The sequence below is a fragment of the Malus sylvestris genome, chromosome 5, assembly GCF_916048215.2.
Source record: "Malus sylvestris chromosome 5, drMalSylv7.2, whole genome shotgun sequence".
NCBI lineage: Eukaryota > Viridiplantae > Streptophyta > Magnoliopsida > Rosales > Rosaceae > Malus > Malus sylvestris.
The window spans coordinates 4,491,004-4,511,322 of NC_062264.1; the positions used below are offsets into that span (position 1 = coordinate 4,491,004).

The window sequence follows — 20,319 nt, forward strand, 5'->3', positions numbered from 1 at the left end:
TTTTAAATTTTTGGTTTAAATAGATTTTTTGCGGTTCGATCTCATACCATGCATTTAATTTTGTGTTACTATGAAGAGGAATGTAGAATAGGGCAAAATGGCACATGCGCTATCCCAAACGACATCGAAGTACAAGTCGTTTATGATCCGGTTCATACCCCGCGTTTCAATTTGGAAAAATAACTAAAATTTAGACTCTATATAGAATTATGACCACCCTTTTAAGTTTATAATAATTATAACCAAAAGTTAATATGAAAGTACTGATATACCATTATCATGAGTTTTCTTCTAACAACCAAAATAGCAAAATTGTACAAAAACACTCAATGGTTGATACTTTTCACTTTTAGGATTGAAAAACGTGTAAGAATGCAAGATCCAATTGTCCATAACATATATGTGTGCTTTAGATTCTCACAGTTTCTTAGCAACCAAATACAACATAACAAAGGCCCAAAAGTCATATTAGTTGATATCTCTTCTCTCAATTTTTGTTACGTGGATTTTTTTATACGATAGTTTTTTTGTTTTTACTTGTTTGTTCACATGTATGTCCCTAATGCACTGCGTGGAGGGATGATAAGCCTTTCTCAAGCCCTCGCAAATGCAACAATTCTACTTTTTCTGGTGCAAATGAGAAGAGAAAAAAGCACACATGTATAAAGGTATGAATGAGAGAGAGAGAGAGAGAGAGTTACACATACGGTGAAGGGTTGGGCGCTAGCTTTGGGGAAGATGGTGGTGGCTGCGGCGTTGATAATGTCAACGCTGCCATTCACGATTGCTTGTGTGATCCCACAAAGCTCGTTGCCTTGCTTCTGAAGCTAAATTCCTCCTCTTCTTTTTTTTTTCTCAAATAAACAACTCTGGTGAAGATTGACCAACTAGTTTCGAATTCCGAGCTATGTGGCCGAAGAATGACAATTTCCCAGCAAGATTCTATTGACACGGTAGATTCAATCTGATAATGAACATTTCTGGAAGCTGAATTTTAATTTTACTATTTGGTTCTATGAAAAACTCATTTAAAGGGTATGTTAGTAATTTTATCTCAAATTTTGGTTATAATTATCATAAAAGTAAAATGGTGGTTATAATTAAATAGAAGGTCCAAAGTTTGGTTAATTTTGCAAATTTCCCTTTTCAAAGGTGGAGAAGCCAAGAACGAAGACACACACAACACACCCTATGCATCTACTATAAAGTTCTAAAAAACGTTACGCGCTAATCAACGGATGTTAGGGCCTAATGCCTAGGCGGATTTAATTCAATTTATTATATAAACATATAAATAAATAGTATTTATCTACTGTTACTTAGTACTACGGTCCAGTGGTATTCTTCTTCACTTGTAAGTGAGAGGTCTTAGGTTTGATTATCACCAAATGGAAATTTGAATCATATTATTGATAGCCCATTGTGAGGCAAAGCTCACCCTTCCCCTTAGTGTATATAATATCGTTTGTTCAAAATAAAAAAGTATCTACTTACATTTTAAAAAATAACTACACTTGAATTGAGAATTTGGGAAAGTTAGAACTTATAACTTAAGCTATCATGACGTTGCCATCATCACATATTAATGTAGCAAAAATAAGAAAAACCCAAAAACAAAATCAAATTCAGAAATTCACTAACTCATAATCTCGGTTATTTTTAGTGGAGTTACCTATAAAACCCTTTAACTTAATTAAAAAAAAAAGCAATGGAACCGCCTAACCACCCCACAGCTTTAGCCCGCCTAGCCCATGCCCTGTTTTAGAATCGTGGTCTACTACACTAGACTCGCATGGACAAAACCCTTCACCAAAAGGTCTTAGCGAGACCCCCCAATAACCATGGGATTGCTAAAACCTTCACTGCGTCTTCGTCTTCTCACTCTCCTCGTCATCCTCCATCTCCTCTCTATGCTCGCTTTGTTTGCTCGTGTTGCCAACATCGTCAACACTCGCCAACCCAAAATCGCATCGTCTACTTGTTTTGAATCTCTCAGAACCCAAAACCCATCTCATTCTCTCCCTGCTCTGGCCGTCGTTTGATTCACTCTGATTCGTCTGCTTCGCACGATTGACGACGGACCTGCATCACCGTCATTGAAACCCAAATCTCCAAAAGACAGGATCTTTGTGAACCCAATGGTCGGTGGGTAAGGAATATGGAGGCCGAGAACGCCAGCTAAGGCGGTGGGACGCCTACGATGAAAACGAGATCATTAGTTGCACTCAGATGAAAAGGTTGCCTTTCGAGAGAAAGAAAGGTGAAGAGATTAGTGGAATTGGTTTTGATTTGATTTGTGTTTGGAATTAGAGATCTGCAATTGTGACATTCAGAAAAAGGAAGAGATTTCTAGAATATCTTTTGGTTTGATCTGATCTGCAATTAATGGAATTAGGAGTTGGTTTTGATAATATCTGAAATTGTGAAATTGTGAAAGAAGAAGAGTTTTAAGAAAAAATAAAAAAGAGAGAATGAATAATAAAATATTAATATATATGAATTAAATAATATAATATTAAAATTTGTTAATTATTTTGTTTCTTAGTCCGACATTGCACCAAACGCTTCACTAAGTTAATCCAATTTAGTCTAATCTAAGCCAGTCTAGCTTAGTCCTTGAAGCTAGTCCAGTCCGAGATAGTCCGATGCAACAAACGCACCCATAGTGCTTGGAGTTGTCCCACCAAAACAAGGACGTTGACACACAATACACTCTTTTATTTTATATGTTTTATGTCTTTATATATGAACTAAATATTAATTTGATATTAAATTCGTCATTTATGTTAATCAATTTAATTGTGAATGAGTGAGAAAAACTATTACTAGAACGTAATACTCGTAAAACTTTTTACAGACAACAACCGATGTCATAAAATAGACATTAGAGCACCTCCAGCGGGGGAGGTTGCTCGGGGGCCAGTGGGTCAAACAGTAGCAAATTGCTGGGGGGATGACCTCCAGCGTATGGAAGCCCGAGCGACAGGCGAGGCCCGAGGAGCAGGCCCGTCGAGGATTGCCAGCCCGAGAGCCCGAGGGCTGCGTCAGGCGCGTGCGTTTCACGCGCGCGTGGGCGCGAGTCGTCCGACAAAAAAACAGGGCAGGGGCCCGCGATTTCAGTTTTGAAAAGTTACCGTTGGGGAAGCCACGTGGCTTCCCCATGTCCGTTTGATTGAAACGGTCCTATTTTATGGGCCGTTGGATTTCCAACGGTAAAAAACATTTAAAAATCTAATTTAATTTCATCCGTTTGATCTAAGATCAACGGTCCACGTTATTAGGCTTTGTAAATTAAAAAAAAAAGAAAAAACAGTTTAAAAATCTAAAATGTTACCGTTGTGACACGTGGCACAATCTGGAGTGTTGGAATTTAAATTTTTTTAAATCCAACGGCAGAGATTAATTAGGTGAATAAAAATTAAAAAAAAATGTAAAAAAATTCTTAAAAATCCGAAAAAAAATTATGAAAAATTATAAAAAATTTTGATTTCACTTCACCTATAAATACCTTCTCATTATCTTCTACCCTACACCACAATTTCATATTTTCTCAACTACTTTCAACCACATTCCTATCTTTCTTTCAAAGTTTCAATCCAATTTTTTTCCAACAAAATGACTACTCAACCAGGTACGAATTGGACGCTTCTTGAAGATGTTGCGTTGTGTACTAGTTGGGTTCAAGTTACTCATGATTCGATTACGGGTAATGAGATGCAGTTGCGAGAAATGTGGAGTCTTATTCATACCAATTATCTTGAGAAAATGGGTGGGCAAAGAACTAAGGAATCGATGTCCAGTCGTTGGAAATTACTTAGTCAATCGTTTAGTACGTGGAGAGACGCCTTGGCACAAGCTAGTGGTAATCTTCGAAGTGGGGAAAATTTAACGGATCAGGTAACAATATATTATTTATTTGTTAGCTACTTTCATTATATTTATTTGTTTGTATTATTTATTTGTTATCTTCTTTCATTATAATTATTTGTTAGCTACTTTCATTATATTTATTTGTTTGTATTATTTGTTACCTACTTTCATTATAATTATTTGTTAGCTACTTTCATTATAATTATTTGTTTGTATTATTTATTTGTTACCTACTTTCATTATAATTATTTGGTTGTATTATTTATTTGTTACCTACTTTCATTATAATTATTTGTTAGCTACTTTCATTATATTTATTTGTTTGTATTATTTATTTGTTACCTACTTTCATTATAATTATTTGTTAGCTACTTTCATTTATAATTATTTGTTTGTATTATTTATTTGTTACATACTTTCATTATAATTATTTATTTGTTACCTATTCTCATTATAATTATTTGTTTGTGTAGGAACTTCAAGCACAAGCTTGGTATGGTGCCAAAACCAAAAGCAAAAATAAAACATTCACCCGGTTTGAATGTTGGAATATTGTCAAAGATTGTCCTAAATTTAGAGTTGTGCATGTCGGTCCAGAAGTTTTCATGAACAGCACCCCTCTACACTCTACACCTGAGCATGCCTCGCATGATCATGATGAAGATGATGAAGAAGTGCCTGAAACGCCCCCCGTTGAACAAGCGTCGGGGTCGACCCGTTATCCAATTAGGCCTCAAGGTAAGAAGGCTTCAAAGAGAAAAGGTAATGCTTCCAAGAATGATTATGCAAAGTATATGGAAGATCTTGCCCGCCAAGGTGAATTGAATTTGGCCCGGAAAATGGCTAAATTTGAGGCTGATAAGGCTAGAGAGGATGCAAAAGCTGCAGCTTTTGAGAGAAAATTTGAAGCTGATGAGAGAGAAAGAGAACTACTTCGGCAAGAAAGGGAACATAGAAGAGAAGAAAGAATGGCTGAACGAGATCGTGACATTATGAAGGAGCCTTTAGAAGGGAAGTCTCCAGACTCTAAATATTTTTGGAAGTCAGAGAAAGCGGATGTGTTGCGAAGGAGGCGTGCAAGAGAAGCGAGAGCAAGAGGAGATGGTCCTAGCACCACAAGAGAAGATTATCCTAGCATGACAAGAGAAGATCATCCTAGCACCACAAATTGGTTAGGTGATGGTTATCATCCATTCACGAACCCATAATTTTCCAATCAATTCGGGTTGTAATTTCTTATTCGGGTTGTAATTTCTTATTCATTGAATAGAGTACTTTATGTTGTTTCCAATTTATTGAACTTAGTACTTTATTCAAAACACATTTAAACACACCAAATAAAATAACATCAACACACCAAATAAACACACCAAATAAAAACAAACACCAAATAAAATAAAATTACATTTCAACTCACTAAATGAACTAAAAAAACACACCACATAAAATAAAATAAACACACCAAATAAAAACAAACACCAAATAAAATAAAATTACATTTCATCTCACTAAATGAACTAAAAAAACACACCACATAAAATAAAATAAACACACCAAATAAAATAAAATTACATTTCAACTCACTAAATGAACTAAAAAAACACACCACATAAAATAAAATAAACACACCAAATAAAAACAAACACCAAATAAAATAAAATTACATTTCAACTCACTAAATGAACTAAAAAAACACACCACATAAAATAAAATAAACACACCAAATAAAAACAAACACTAATGAACTTAAGTATCGTCAGCACCCCTCAATTCCCACTGGTGCTCTATCAAGTCAAGTTGGCGGGCATTGTGCATATTTGACCTTTGAAGTGCAGTATATCGTTGGATGATCCTTTCATTGTAACGTCCATCCCTTTCTAATGGCTCATGTTGCACGGGCTCATCGGTGGCGTCATGAGCACAATATATACGTGTTCTTGAATTGTTCATCGTGTCTGGCTCATATTCATCAACGGCTTCATAATCGTACTCATCTTCCACAATCATGTTGTGAAGAATGATGCACGTCATCATGATGGATCGAAGCGACTCTACATCAAACAATCTGGCAGCACCCCTGATGATCGCCCAGCGAGCTTGGAGGATACCGAAACAACGCTCCACATCCTTCCTGCACCCTTCTTGACATCTTGCAAAGTGTTTTTCCTTTGCACTGCGCGGACGTGGCACTGTTTTGACAAATGTTGACCACCTTGGGTAAATGCCATCAGCTAGGTAGTATGGCCCGTCGTACATACGTCCATTGACCTCATACGTGACTTTTGGTGCATTTCCTTGCAGGACATCGTTGAACACTGGGGATTGGGCAAGGACGTTGAGGTCATTTTGAGCTCCCGGAACCCCGAAAAAGGCGTGCCAAATCCATGTATCAAAAGATGCCACCGCCTCCAAAATGATACTTTTTGATCCTTTTCTGTCCCCATAAGCGCCTTGCCATGCACTTGGACAGTTTTTCCAAGTCCAGTGCATACAATCAATGCTTCCAATCATCCCTGGAAAACCTCGAATCTCGCCTTTCTTCAGAAGCCTTTGCAAGTCCATATGAGTAGGTCTCCGGAGGTACTCTGCGGTGTAGATAGATTCGATTGCCGAACAAAACCTCATGAGGGACTCAAGAATGGTTGATTGTCCCATCCTCGTTATCTCGTCCACTTGGTCTGCAGCTGCTCCATATGCAAGCATCCGCAAGGCAGCAGTAATTTTTTGCTGAGGCAGGAGACCCATAGCACCAAAAGCATCCGGCTTTTGCACAAAGTAAGAATCATGGTTGCAAACAGCGCCCATGATTTTGTTGAACAAATGTCTTTCCATTCTAAAACGACGTCGGAAGTATGTTTCAGGGAATGCACTGTTACGGACAAAATAATCGTCCAAGAGCTCCTGACCTCGTCGTTGCCTGTTTCTATCAATGTTTACAGCACGGTTGGGCCTGCAGATATGAGCCACAGCTTGGACGACTCGACGGGATTGTGAGGCTCCTGCCATTCTTGATTCGTCATCTCTCCGTCTACGCTCGTCATCCTCTTCCATCTCATTTTGGGCCCAATCCCTAACATTGAACATTCCTTGTGATTGGTTAAACAATTCTTCCTCTTCTTGCTCGATTTCCCACATCATCTTTGAAGAAGAAGAAGAAGACATTGTAAAAAGGAAGCAGAAACTATGAATAATGATAGGGATTTTGGTGAAGAAGGAAGCAAAAACTATGAATAATGATAGGGATTTTGGCGAAGAAGGAAGCAGAAATTATGAATAATGATAGAGATCTTGAGAAAATTGGTGTGAGATTTATGAGGATGGATGGGGGATTATATGGAGGATTTAGAAGGGATTAGGTTGTAGATAATGTCACGTGGCATGCCGTCATTCGTTAAAAATCTGGTGGAAATCTATCCTCAAAGATTGTAATCGGATTGTGACACGTGGCACGACGTGATTGGTTAAAAATCTTATCAGAAATCCATCACCAATAATTGTCTTTTCAGATAATGACACGTGCCTTGACACAACGATTAAAAATCTTATCGGAAATCCATCACCAATAATTTTCTTTGCGGATAATGACACGTGGCGCAACGAGAACGATTAAAAATCTTATCCGAAATAACAAATATAATTATTTTGAATTATTTTATAAATACAAAAATACAAAAATTTTATTGCTATTGGCTTTTCGGATAATGACACGTGGTGCAACGAGAACGATTAAAAATCTTATCCGAAATTACAAATAAAATTATTATGTATTATTTTATAAATAAAAAAGTATTAATATTTTATTGCCAATTGCCAGGGCTATTCAGTGCAGGGGTGGAGATGCAAAAGGCAATTGACAGGGGAATGCACTATTCATTAAGGGCAGTTACTGTTCACTAGGTGGATTAAATAGTGAATTGCCTGGGAGGGCTCCTACACTGGAGTTGCTCTTACACCTTCAAATAAGGCCACCCGCTACAAGTTGAGACCCTCCCTCTTTCCCAATTTCTGTAGCCGTTAATAACAGAATTCGCGCCATCTTATTAAATTCCCAAAAACGCTAAACCCTAAACCCCAAATCCAAAACCCTATCTTCTCAATTTGATCGAGGAAAGATGCTGGAGGCGAAGAGTCTGAGCAAGGCAGTAGTGCCGTCTTCCCTCATAGAGAATCCTTCTCCTGGTAGTCTCCAGTCCACTCGCCTGGCTCTCCATGTGCGCACTCTCCTAAACCCTAACCCTACCTCTTTCCGATGTCCTCTCTTTTTATCTCCCTTTGTATTTATTTATTATAATTGTTCTAATTTCTGTCAGGTTGCCGAGGACTGCTCCTCGTGTTGGGTCTACATCGCCTCCGGCTGCCAAATTTATAAGCTTCAGGTATTATATCTCACAAGCCATAATTTGACTATTTTTTAACCTTCTAATTTCTAGTATCTTTGAAAGTTTGGTAAATGTATGCCAATTTGTGGGACTGTGATTTCGGTACGTTTGATTGTTTCTAGATGCTAAATCTGAAAGGCATGCCTAAAGTTAGATATGTAAATTTGTAAAATTTTGAAGAACCGTGAGTGTGATATCCCAGTTCAACTGCAAAATGTTTGTTTGAGATCAGTCGGGGTTGGAACTTGCCATGGTAGAGAAACAAAATTGCTGATAAAAACACTAACAAATATTAATACAACGTGTTCCGAGTTTTAGGTATGACATAATTTGATCATATGTTACTAGTCAAAGTGCATGGTGGTTAAGCTAGAAGCTTTCTTAATATTCTTCTTTTTGTTTCATTTAAGATTCCATTGGAAGAGTCTCTGGTCGGTGAAGGGAAAGAAGGCCTTCTGATTCCTGTACTCAGGGAGGTAGGCAATTTCATGAATTGAAGCATGGCTATTCAGTAATCAGTATATTCTGTGTTAGTTCTGTAATAATTCCTCTGATCCTTGAAGGTTATGGATTCTTTTATGGTTAACCGCTGCCCTCATCGTTCTGAAATTCAGAGTATGGTGCTTGCTGAAACAGAGAGTAAGTGATTGTTGCGCTGAGGTTTTTTTTTTTTTTTTTTGGTTTTGTTAGGTTAGGCTCACGTTTTATATTGATTGTCCATACCATCATTGTTAGATTTTGGATAAGCGGGGGAAAATAGAGGGTGCATAGTGCTGTTGCTTATACCTCTTCTTTGACCTCTATTTTTTTAAGGGTATTGTATACTTTTTGTTATTCCAATGGAAGAGTAGGAGTAACATTTTGTTTTATTATTTTAGGATTTTGACCATTTTCATGAAAAAGCAGGAATGATGTGTACCTTTTTCTAGAATTGAATATCAAACTTAGATCAGGAATTGGCTTCAGATTAGGAAAATGCTAGGGAGACCACCTTTTTATACCACATTTGTGTACCATCTGGTGTGGCAAGTTATGTGTGCATGTCACGTCAATTAATGAACTTATCTTTTTGGATGTTGGTTGTATGCATCACTTGCCACATGAGATGGTGTTCTAATGTGGTATAAATATGCTGTCTCTCGCATTACTCTTCAGATAATGTATTCTAGAGAAAATGTGCAAATATCATTTCAGAATATGGGTTTTGGAAATTTTCCTAATTTCTTATCATTTGTTATCTTGTCAAAATGCAGGCAATGACTATTCAATGTTGGGAACTGTGGATTCTTATGGTCACTTTATTGTATCAAAACTAGATACTACTGGTGAAGGTACAATTTCTCATTTAGTTTTGATTTGTGGTTCTACCCTTGTTGTGGGGATTTGGGAATATATGCTTTTAAAGAGAGAAAAATGAAGTTGATGGCCTTCCTGGGAGATGATTTAACGTGCCATGTAGAGGTTCCTTTTTCTTTTCACTTAGTGGGAAAGGGCTTTGTTGTTGTTGTTGTTGATGTGTGTGTGTGTAGAGAGAGAGAGAGAGAGATAGAAATGTGCCATGTAGAGAGGTTCCTTTTTCTTTTCATTTTGTGTACAAGGCTTTGGGTAATGGAGAGAAACACAATCATAGTGGCTTTACAATTGAGAGAAGGGCCCCTCCAACCTTAATTGGATCCAAGTGTTTAGTTCCTGTAGTGGTTTGATCTGCATTATGGCCCAGAAAGGAGCTTTCTTTATATTCAATCTTTGCACTGCAGTGTCCTTGCAAGTTCCCGATTGCCCCATGCCAATTCATGTTTTCCCTCAACTGATTGGATCAAAAGATAGAGGCATAAAGCTTCTTTTTCATGAAGACTAACTAAACTTTCCTAATTTGAGCAACCACCTAATCTACTCTTTTAAGAATATTAGCAATGGAAAAGAACTTGCAATGAATAACCACAGTTGAGCAACTAATGCATAGTTTAAGGGAAGAAGGACCTGCCATGAAAATTTTAATCTCCTTTTCCCACTCATGAGTAAATAAATGCTTAATATGTGTAACAAAAATAAGAAAAAAAGAGTCACTACCCATTTATATGCTTTATGATCTTGAGATCGAGATAGCCCTGCAATCATGGAGCTTGTGCAAGGAGCTAGTATACAAAATGCTCAATGGTCATTACATAGTTATTAACAATCAAAATTTGCCAAATTAATCAGTTTTTTTCTCTCTTTGTATCTTGATTCAATGCATTTGCTGCATCATTTTAATATGAAAGTGAGGTAGAATATTACATCACCAATTGAATTATGTGAAGGGTTTCAACTATGTGCATATTATGGTTATAGTTTCATTTTGTGTTTGGCTTACTAATTGTAGAATTAACCTATTAATTCTCACATGTAGAGCGACTTACTTATTCAGTATTGCCTCGTGATTGTGGCATTGGAGAAAGTGGTTGGGCAGGGCTTTCCTTCAGTCCTGCACAATGGTCTACGGTACTGAGTGATTACTTTTACTTTTGACACTGAATTTTTGCATTGTGTTTCAAAACGCCGTTTCATTTGTGAGCAATCAGCCAAAAATACCAAAGCTGAACCATGTTATGAATAGTATTAAGTTGTCTGGATTCATTATTGACAATTACTTTAGTATGTACTGGTTTCTCATCTGTCAGTAAAACCCTTTCATTTTCTTAAACTTTTCCATTGGGACTTTTTTTTTTTATCTCTTTTATCTAATTTCTTTTTGTCAGATTTCCAGTATCTTTAATATCTTAGAATTACATATTGAAATCATTACAGTATTGAAGTAAAATTAAATAAACAGATTTAACCTTGTAGGCCAAAGATTATTCAGAGACGCTGGGTTTATAAGATACAATTGAGTTCACACAACTAAAATTTTTACATGATCAATAAAAGGTGCAAGGAAAATTTATAAGTCACATGGAGACGTCTTTCCTGTTAATAAGAATGAAAAATAGGACAGATGTGCTTGCTGTATCCTTTCCTTTGTAAACATTTAACCCAAATAGTTGGGAGACTATGATTTGTTCTCTGATTAGTTTTTCCTACTTATATTTCTCTATATATATGCATCATCTCTTTTCCAGGCAGCCGTTGCGCGTAGCTTCTGCAAAACCATTGATGTTTATGACCAGGATATTCATGTCAGGACATTGTGTACGTAAGTGTTACATGTGGTTCCTGAATAGTTATTTAGTATTTCTAGTTGAAATCCATCACTGTCTATATTTGAAAGAAATTAAATTCCATATAATTGTGACACTTGTTGTGTTTAGAACAAATCGATTCAGCTGGGACATTCAAAACACCATGTTCTGGCGTGTGTGCATTTGTTTTCTCATTTGTGCTTTTCATCAATCTTTAATTCTCAGTATCCATTGAGATGGTTATACTTAATGCTAAAATTGCTTTCATTGATATCTCTAAGTTCCATTCCTGTGGAATGTTTTGAAATGTAAAATGTCGTCACCTCTGGTTGTTTCTGGAACATGTTCCTTCAATTTACTACTGCATATTATTCCAGGATGAACAAAAAAAAAAAAAAAATAGAGAATCGAAGGACAAGCCCCACTTTTAGTCAATATTTATTTTCTATTATAATTTGTTTGAATACTTTGTGATGAAAAGAGCTATCAATTGTATATGACTAATTCATGAGATATGTGTTCAGAGTGCGTATGTGATTTTCTTTGTGCACTTTGCCTATGATTTTCATTTCACCGTAATGGCTGACTGATCACCGATATATTCAACCTAGGTTATGCAGCTACTCAGAAAACTTATATCCATTACCGAAGATCCTTATAGAGCTTTCAGTCAACTTTGTTGCATTAATTTTATGTAAAAAAAAATATTTCCAGCCCTTTTTGTTAACATAGCCATTTTACAGACTTTGGTATCCGTCATCATTGAACTTCATAACATGTTCACATTATGGAAATGAGGGTTCTATATTAGCAATCACAGAAGGTTCCCAGGTAAAACTTTTGTGTTTTTATACCTTTTAGGTTTTCGAATGGTTTCATGGACTTTATTATTCAATATGCTTGAATTGCTTAGCTGCATCTATTGGGATAACTGTAGCTGACTATATGGGACTTGAGAATGAAAGAAAATGGTGGCTGTCTACAACGAATATGTGGTTCCCTTGGTGATGCCTTTTATGCTGTGTGCTGTTCTTCAACTGGGAATGTTGCAGTCGGAGGAGCTGATCGTACAGTGACAATCTACGATCCTCGCAGGTGGGTACCATTTGGTTCAATAATGTCCAAGTTATTCTAGTTATCTTTGGTTGTCCTTGACTCTTGTTGATTTACGATTTATGCTTTCCTTAGGCTCCAGTAGGTATTCAGAAGCTAAGGAAAATAATTGAACTTTAGTTTTTGGTTTCGACTCTTCTTTTACACTCTGCAAAACTGAGAACTCAGAGTCGGAACTGAAACCGGATATATGGTATGTGTTAATTTCATGTAGATGGTCATCATTATCAAGATGGGTGCACTGCTCCAAATATGAGGTCAGTTGTGTTTTAACATATGATGCATTGTCTTTGTGTATGAGCCCACAGTGCATTTATTTGTTTTTAATTTGCTAATCGTTGGTCTTTTATTTTAATAGTGGACTTTCAATTTTAAATATAACGAACTTCCACTTTGTTCAAAAGCGACCAAATTTCTGTTGTTTTATTATTTGGATTATACGTAAATGCTGGAGATGGCAATTTTTTTTGCAGATAACTGGGCTTGCTTTCTCTTCAGTTGACTCCAACTACATCTACGTACAAGGGGTTGACTATGAGGTTATTGCAATTTCTTTTTAATGTTCCTTTTTTTACATGGTAACTTCATTTAGGTGAATGATTTTTGCTAAGCCTTGGTAATTTAATGATCACCCTAAACTGTCTGACGAGACTGACATGAAAGTTTAATTTATTTTTTTTTAGAATTGGTTGGAGGCATTTATGTTGTTTTGAAAGGCAAACTCAGTTTTATACGTACTGAAATACTAATATCCCGAAAGCAAAGACAACTAAGAACGAAGTCCTCATTGTTGCTTTCTAAGATGACCCATAAAACACTCAGAGGGTTCAGAATTTGAGAAGCCTTATTTTCATCTGTCCCAATTGCTTATAAATTTTTAAAAGAAGCATGACATAAGTTACTTTGGCCCTCTTCTGCACCTGGTTTTGTTTTATCCATCATTTGGAAATCTTTCTTAATAGCTGACTTGTTACTCTGAATTCTCATTGCGGCAACCTATGACTTTGTTTGCAGGTCTTATGTGGACAGTGGAAAGATAGCAGTAAGTTATTTTCATTTAGAGGAGACTCAAATTGGCTTGGTTTTAGCAAGGTATTACTTTCTAATGATTTGCACAAGCCTTGAATACATACTGTCCTCACACTTATAATTTTAATTGTGTTTCTTGAATCAAAACCGGAAATTTGTTCTATTGAAAGCTCCTTACGAATGTAAAGGTTTGGAGGTTTCTGGGATTTCTGGAAATTTGTTCTATTAAAAACTCCTTACGAATGTCGAGTTAATCTACGATTATCTTTCTTCTACAATAGGAAGCCAAAGATGATTTTATCCAACAGACCTAGGAGTGATGGGATCCGATCAATTAAACAAAAAACAGCTTTGCCTATAATTTCCAATAAAATTCTTAAAACTTTGATGTGCTATTGCAGTGCCAAAATAGGGATCTTCTAGGTGGATGGTGCGACTCTGGTAGTATCTTTGTGGCCGATGTTGTAGCTAAAGAGAAGGAAACAAACGCACCGACGTGTTCTTCCAGTGGATCTCCTGGCGCTCGTTCAACTTAATTCTCATCTGCGTAAGAGGACTTTCACTGCCGTGCTGTATCGCACTGCAAAAGAGTCGTAAGCAGTCATTTTGAGTAGCTACCAATGCCGTCCCCCAGTGAATTCTAATATTTTAGTTCTGCAATTTAGAATTTTGTACATGAAATGTAGGGTTACCGTGATATGAACTGTTTCTAACTTTCTGATTTGGAATTAATGTGATTGTAGATTCTTAACTTATCTTCCTATTTTTGCGTTTTCGGTTTCCAGTAGGCGTCCACATGTGTGTGAGCGACAATCAGTTGTTGATGGCTATGGATTCTGCAATAGCGTTTAGGTTCCTAAACCCTTCTGCAATAGAGTCCACACATATCTACAACTAGTGGCAGAGTCACATAGAGGCCAATGTCGGTCCAGGCCTCTCTTGAAATTTCAGCCTTTTGTGTGTACTCTCTGCAAGCTTTTACAAAAATGAGCCTGTGGCTCGTTGGCCTATACAGCCTAGAGCAAGATCTAATTTTAAGTCATGATTCTAAAATTTAAAGCTGCACCATTCTTATTTGATTGAAACTTTCCATGCCAATCCAAAAGAACCAGGATCCTCGCCGGATCCATTCCCTAGGGATCCTAGGAATTCCGTAATCATGTCCGTTCATCGTATATTGTGCCGTCAGAAATCATTTAAAATTTAAAATTCAAATATAAATAGTACTTAATGAAAACTGACCGCACAATATACGATGGATAGACACGATTGCAAGATCTCTAATAAATGGATCCGATGAGAATCCTGATTCAATACAAAAAACAAAACCTTTAATTTTCTTCCATTAATTATATTTTAAATGCTAATTTCTTTCTATGACTTATGCTCCTTGTAATCTGATTTTTTGACTTGGGCACTGACGACACTTGACAGTCACCCGCGTGGACAATTATCAAAGTTGGCCCCATCTACATCTTGGTTCTAGTTAAGCATTCGGATGTATTTCTTGGTACTTGAGGGTTTACGAATGCGTCAAAAGTCAAGGGTCAAGATGCCTTGCTTGGTTGACCAACAGGGGTATATTGGCTATGGCTGCTGTCTTGTTTTTAGGGGGGGTGTGTGTGTTAGGGCATGTATGGTTTGGACTTGGATTCTCTGCCCTCCCAATTCGGTGTCCTCCCCGTGCCCTCCTGTTTGTGTGGTCACGATTAAGCCACGTCAATATTTTATATTACTATTTTTTTTTATCTTATTATTTTTATAAAAAACAATATAAAATGTTAGCATGGATTAACCATGACCACACAAAACAAAAGGGCACAAGGAGGACACCGAAATGGGAGGGCAGAGAATCCAAGTCTGTATGGTTTTGGACCAAGTTAATAGCAGACCTTAAAATAAGAAAAAGGGCCCCCACCCTAACCGTCATTTCTCATGTTCGAGCGCAAGTTTTATGGCACGGATATACTATAATGGTGACATTTTGTGTCAGTAATACGATGGTATGTACAAAGAAAATAACATATATTCTTGTATTGTTGATACAAAACATTATTGTGACGGTGTATTTGTGGCGTACAAGTCATTTTTCGTCTCAATAAAACAGTTAACTATTACTAGTTCCAAATTATTATCCTATGTTATTATTGATTTTGGGTTCTTGCTTTATTTTGTTTTCGTCTATAAAATCTGCCTCCTACCTCATTTAATTCACGAGGATTCGCACAACGATGGTTGCCATAAATCAATTTGTTGAAAAGAATTTATCAAGCTGCTCTCGGTCTAATAGTATTTTTCGTCTTCGTGTCAAAAAAAGATTTTAAGTTTGAATATTTCATTCCTATTTACTTATTTAAATTGCTAAAATATTTATTCATCATTGCTTCTGTAAAAATCACTTTTGCTCTTGACAGATTTTAACAAAGTACTTATATTAGAAACATATAGAATTTTTTGTTAAAAATCTAACTGCTTGAAAAAGGAAGCGTCCGCCAAGTGTTTTGCCAAATATATATTAAAAAAATACTTTTAATCATTTCAGATGCAATTTTTATCAAACTTTCTAGGAAGTTTTAATGAAAAGTCCGCAGTACTGTTCACTTTAATAAAAAACTACATTTTAACACTAAAAAGTCAATCATGATATTATTTATTTTATCCTTTATTTTATCCTTATCGTTAAAACTCAAAATTTTCAAACATTTTTCATTAGTTTTCCTAATTTTTTTCTATCATTCGATCTAAGTGAATGGTACGTGAATAACATCATGAAGAATATAATTAAGTAAATGGCATCATCAAAAATTTAAAATAAAAATCATTTTGAAAGAATAACGACACTAGAAGACTGCTTCAATCACATATATTATTGAATGGAATGGAGCATATCATAATTTTGATCATCATCCATCAAAGCGACAGTGGTACACACGTCCCACTCCATCCATCCATACATCAACTCAAGGAGAGATTTTATAGTGTATCGGAAACACGATTCGGTACACTAAATGTCATAAAAAAAAATTGGCTGAAGGCTTTTTTTTTTTCCAATACTCATCCATTGTTTTATAACATTTGTTGTACCTAGTCGTGCATCCGGTACATTGAAAAATTTCTCCAACTCAAGAAGAAGAAGAAGCCCAAATCATTTAATAAATTTCAAAAGACCAATTCCAAAATATAATCAAAGCTTATTATCCTCTCGAAGCTCTTGGTTCTTCTTCATCTTCAACTAGGAAACTACTTTTTCTTGTGGTCCAAGAAAGAACCCATATCAAATGGAAAACAAAGTCGCAATTTGTTTCTTTTTGTTATCTTTTTCCCTTCTTTATTATGTACTTAATTGTTTCAAATGATAAAAATTAATTATAATATTTGGTAGAGTGAAAGATGGGTTTCTTTCTTTGTTTAGGAAACGAGGAAAAGAGAGTTTTTTTTTTTTTTTTTTTTTTCACCCCAAATGTCACAGCCCGTCCCGGAGGTACTGTTGACGGGAATGTGAAATGACGGAAGTGCCCTTGGCGTTTTTAAGGTGCGTATGTTAGAGGCGTTATTTTGGTCCGAATATTAATTTAGCTAGAAGAATATTAGAGAGTTGGAAATTTTGAAGGTTGATTTCTTTTATTTGTATGGCTAGGATGAAATGGAGGGTGTGGGTTAATCTGGACCACACAAGACCTCTCCTTCCCTCTCCTTCCCCCGTGCCTTCCCTGTCTCTCCCTCTCCCTCACGAACTCACGCACACACACCCATTGTACGGCACACACCCAAAATCCTTCCAAACTCGACGGATCGAGGCAATTAAGGTATGTATCTTCATCGTTTCGACGTCCTGAGTTCATTGATGCTAGTTTTAGGAAGTGAAACCTTCGATTTCACGTGGATCCCAAACCTCCATTTTTGAGGTACTGTTCATGCAGTCGTTAAATGTCGCGTTTCAGGGAATTTCAAGCTTGTGGTGAGCTTTAGGAGGTCCTAAGGAAGCTCGGGGACGTTCGTTGGAGAGTTTTGGACGTCGGGATCGTAGGTTTCAAGGTTGGCCGAATCTTTGGTTTTTACAAGGTGAGATTTCTTGGTTTTTAGGCCCTAAAACTAGTCCAACGTGATAGTACACTCTTAGGGCTTCAATTTGGTATAAAATACGAAGAAAATGGGTGAAAAACGAAGGAGAACAAGGAGTTTGAAAACTGGCCGGAGTTTGGCCGGAGTCCGGCCGCCGGAAAAACCAGTCTGGCGAGCCCTGCGAAGGGGATGACACGTGCTGCACGTGCTGCGCGTGGCCTGCGCGTGGACCCGTGGCGCGTGGGGGCGCGTGAACACTCCAAATTTTTTTCTAAAATTATCCCGACGCTCGTGACGTCGAGTAGGTCGATGTGGTATATTCATATACCCAAATTGAGCACCGTATGAGAAAGTTATTACGATTATTGGTTAGGTGCTTTAATTAACGTTTTATAGTTTTCGCATTTAGGTGAAAATGTGAATTGACGATCCGACCGTTGGATCGTCACCAAACTCTGATACGTTGTAATACGTAATATTTGAGGATTATTGGAACTTACGGATTGGGAATCCGAGTTACGGATCTTCCGGAATTGGAGTTGTAAGTTCATAAAATAAAATGTTAACCGTCACTTTAGTTTTGGAAATTGACGGAGATCCGACCGTTGGATGGTAATGAAATTTCAAGATGTTGTCCTAGAGATATATTGTGGGCCTCTGGAAGTTATGGATTTAAAATCTGAGTTGCAGATCTTTCGGATCGAACTGCGTAGTGATGTGTTTTATATAAGTTATATTCTATCGATATGATTTCTGAGGTTGGATTTGATTATTGTTCTAGGCGGCGATCGTCATGACGCCTTGATGAGTTGTGCTAGGGAGTTGTAGGGCGAACTCCAGGTGAGTGGGCAGTTTTGTTTTCGTATTACCTATATACTATTGAGTTTTCCCAGAAATTGAATTTAAATGAAAGTATGATTTAAAATGCCATGGATAGATTTATATGAAAAGTATGATTTGAAATGCCATGCATAGAAGTATATGAAAAGCATGAATTGATATATGATGCATATATATATGTGAATTGGTGCTGTTGACGCACAGGTAAGCATCAGGTGAGTTTTATATTATTCATGTGCATTGTTGATGTGTATATTGTGGATAGCTCATAACCTGCAATCATGGTGTTAGTGCTTATATTATTCACCACACCGCACGCTCGTCTTGGATCCAAGTAGGTGGATGTCGTACAGACCAAGTGAGGGTTCCGACATGCTAGTCGTATAGATTACTAGATGTGATTCCGACTAGTGGGTGACCTTAGATTATGTGCACAGATGATTGATGAGAGAAGCACTAGAGCGTATTATTACACCATCCATGTCGTACAGACTACTTCAGGTAGTTCCGACTTATCTGCAGTGTAGTGCCGTACAGGTCATCGAGGTGACTCCGGTTGGATTGGATATTGAGCTATGGAATTAACCGTACAGGACCAATTGCAGGGTCTCCGGTTAATTCAACTTTTCACCTGTTACATTGATGCATCATTTATTTTGTTTTCGAAATTAAAACATGGCATACTTTCGGGTTTTAAAGAAAAATTGATGATTCGAGATTTATGAAAAGTATTATGTTATTATACTATTTTCTGGGAAAAGTATACAGGTTTTACAGTGAGTGGTTAGAATTATTTTTGGCGAAATGTTTTTGAAAAGCTTGGTTTTACTGACCCACTCAATTTTGTTTTTCGCCCCTCCAGGTTCTTGATAGCAGAGTTTTGGTGGCCACGAGGAATCCAACGGTATTCTGACAGAATTCACAAAAGTAGGACTCACCCTCGAGGGTTTCCATTTTAATAATTGTATTTTAAAAGCTTCCGAACTGTGTAAATGGTTACGTCACTCTCATGTGACGGCCAACATGCCCTCCTTCGGGACGGGGTGTGTCACCAAACGTTAGGAGGGATTTTTATCATGAGTCATGGAATTTTAAAATTTTTCATATTACATTAGAAAGTATTTAAATTATACTAATTTATGTCTCAGCTCAAATAGAATATTTAAGTTTTCATTAAATTAATAACATTATGAGTGTACAAATTGTAATTTGGTTGATACGTAAGCCACATTTGCACCACATTGACAAAAATAATCATCAATTTAATAAAATATTAGATGTTCAAACAAAAAAGGGAGATAATTTAAAAGTGTTGGATTTAATGTGAGACAATTAAAAGCTAAGGATTAATTATATATTTTTAATTAATTATATATATTAATTATATATTAATTATAATTAATTATATATTAATTACCAAATAATTAATACACCCCAAAGCCCAACCCCAAGGGTGAGCCCAATTTTAGTCTCCAGGCCTATTACTCCAATTACTTTCTTTAAAGGACAAAGCCTTATAAAGTGATAAACTCTTTTGGGAATGGCCAATGTGGGACAAGGAAATTTCTACTCAAACTTCCAAACATTGTTGGAGTTTGAATGAAATTTCAACTCAAATGTGGGGTATTGTTGGAAGTTTGAGTAGAAATTTCCTTGTCCGAGAATGAACCTAGAACTTTTAAAGAAGCAATGTCTTCTTCTGAGGCTTCTTTAGATGGGCCTTGGGCCTTGGGTTCTAGGTTCGATTCTCGCTAAAAACGAATTTGAACCATATTATTGCTAACACATTATAAGGCTAAACCCACCATTCTCCTTTAATATAGATAATATAATATTATTTGTTAAAAAAAATTATTTTAAAAGAGTAA

At 36.6% G+C, this 20,319-nt stretch overlaps 2 protein-coding genes and 1 long non-coding RNA gene across 3 annotated transcripts; all 3 read left to right on the plus strand.

Moving 5' to 3' along the window:
• Window positions 1–2,890: 2,890 nt before the first annotated feature.
• Window positions 2,891–5,161, plus strand: LOC126623184 (uncharacterized). The gene is made up of 2 exons (XM_050291984.1): window positions 2,891–3,897; window positions 4,344–5,161. Exons 1-2 carry the CDS (start codon window positions 3,616–3,618, stop codon window positions 5,076–5,078), a joined length of 1,017 nt encoding a protein of 338 aa, XP_050147941.1. The 5' UTR covers window positions 2,891–3,615; the 3' UTR covers window positions 5,079–5,161.
• Window positions 5,162–7,839: 2,678 nt separating this feature from the next.
• LOC126623183 (uncharacterized) lies at window positions 7,840–14,304 on the plus strand. Its single transcript, XM_050291983.1, has 13 exons — window positions 7,840–8,081; window positions 8,181–8,246; window positions 8,660–8,725; window positions 8,813–8,888; window positions 9,503–9,580; window positions 10,639–10,730; window positions 11,348–11,421; window positions 12,151–12,238; window positions 12,345–12,502; window positions 12,735–12,777; window positions 12,994–13,059; window positions 13,535–13,612; window positions 13,951–14,304. The coding sequence occupies exons 1-13, from the start codon at window positions 7,983–7,985 to the stop codon at window positions 14,083–14,085; spliced, it is 1,119 nt and encodes a 372-aa protein (XP_050147940.1). The 5' UTR covers window positions 7,840–7,982; the 3' UTR covers window positions 14,086–14,304.
• Window positions 14,305–17,146: 2,842 nt separating this feature from the next.
• On the plus strand, window positions 17,147–19,493 carry LOC126623192 (uncharacterized). The gene is made up of 4 exons (XR_007623689.1): window positions 17,147–17,355; window positions 17,491–17,611; window positions 18,393–18,451; window positions 19,314–19,493. It is a non-coding gene; the product is annotated as an uncharacterized LOC126623192 (long non-coding RNA).
• The last annotated feature ends 826 nt before the right edge of the window (window positions 19,494–20,319 follow it).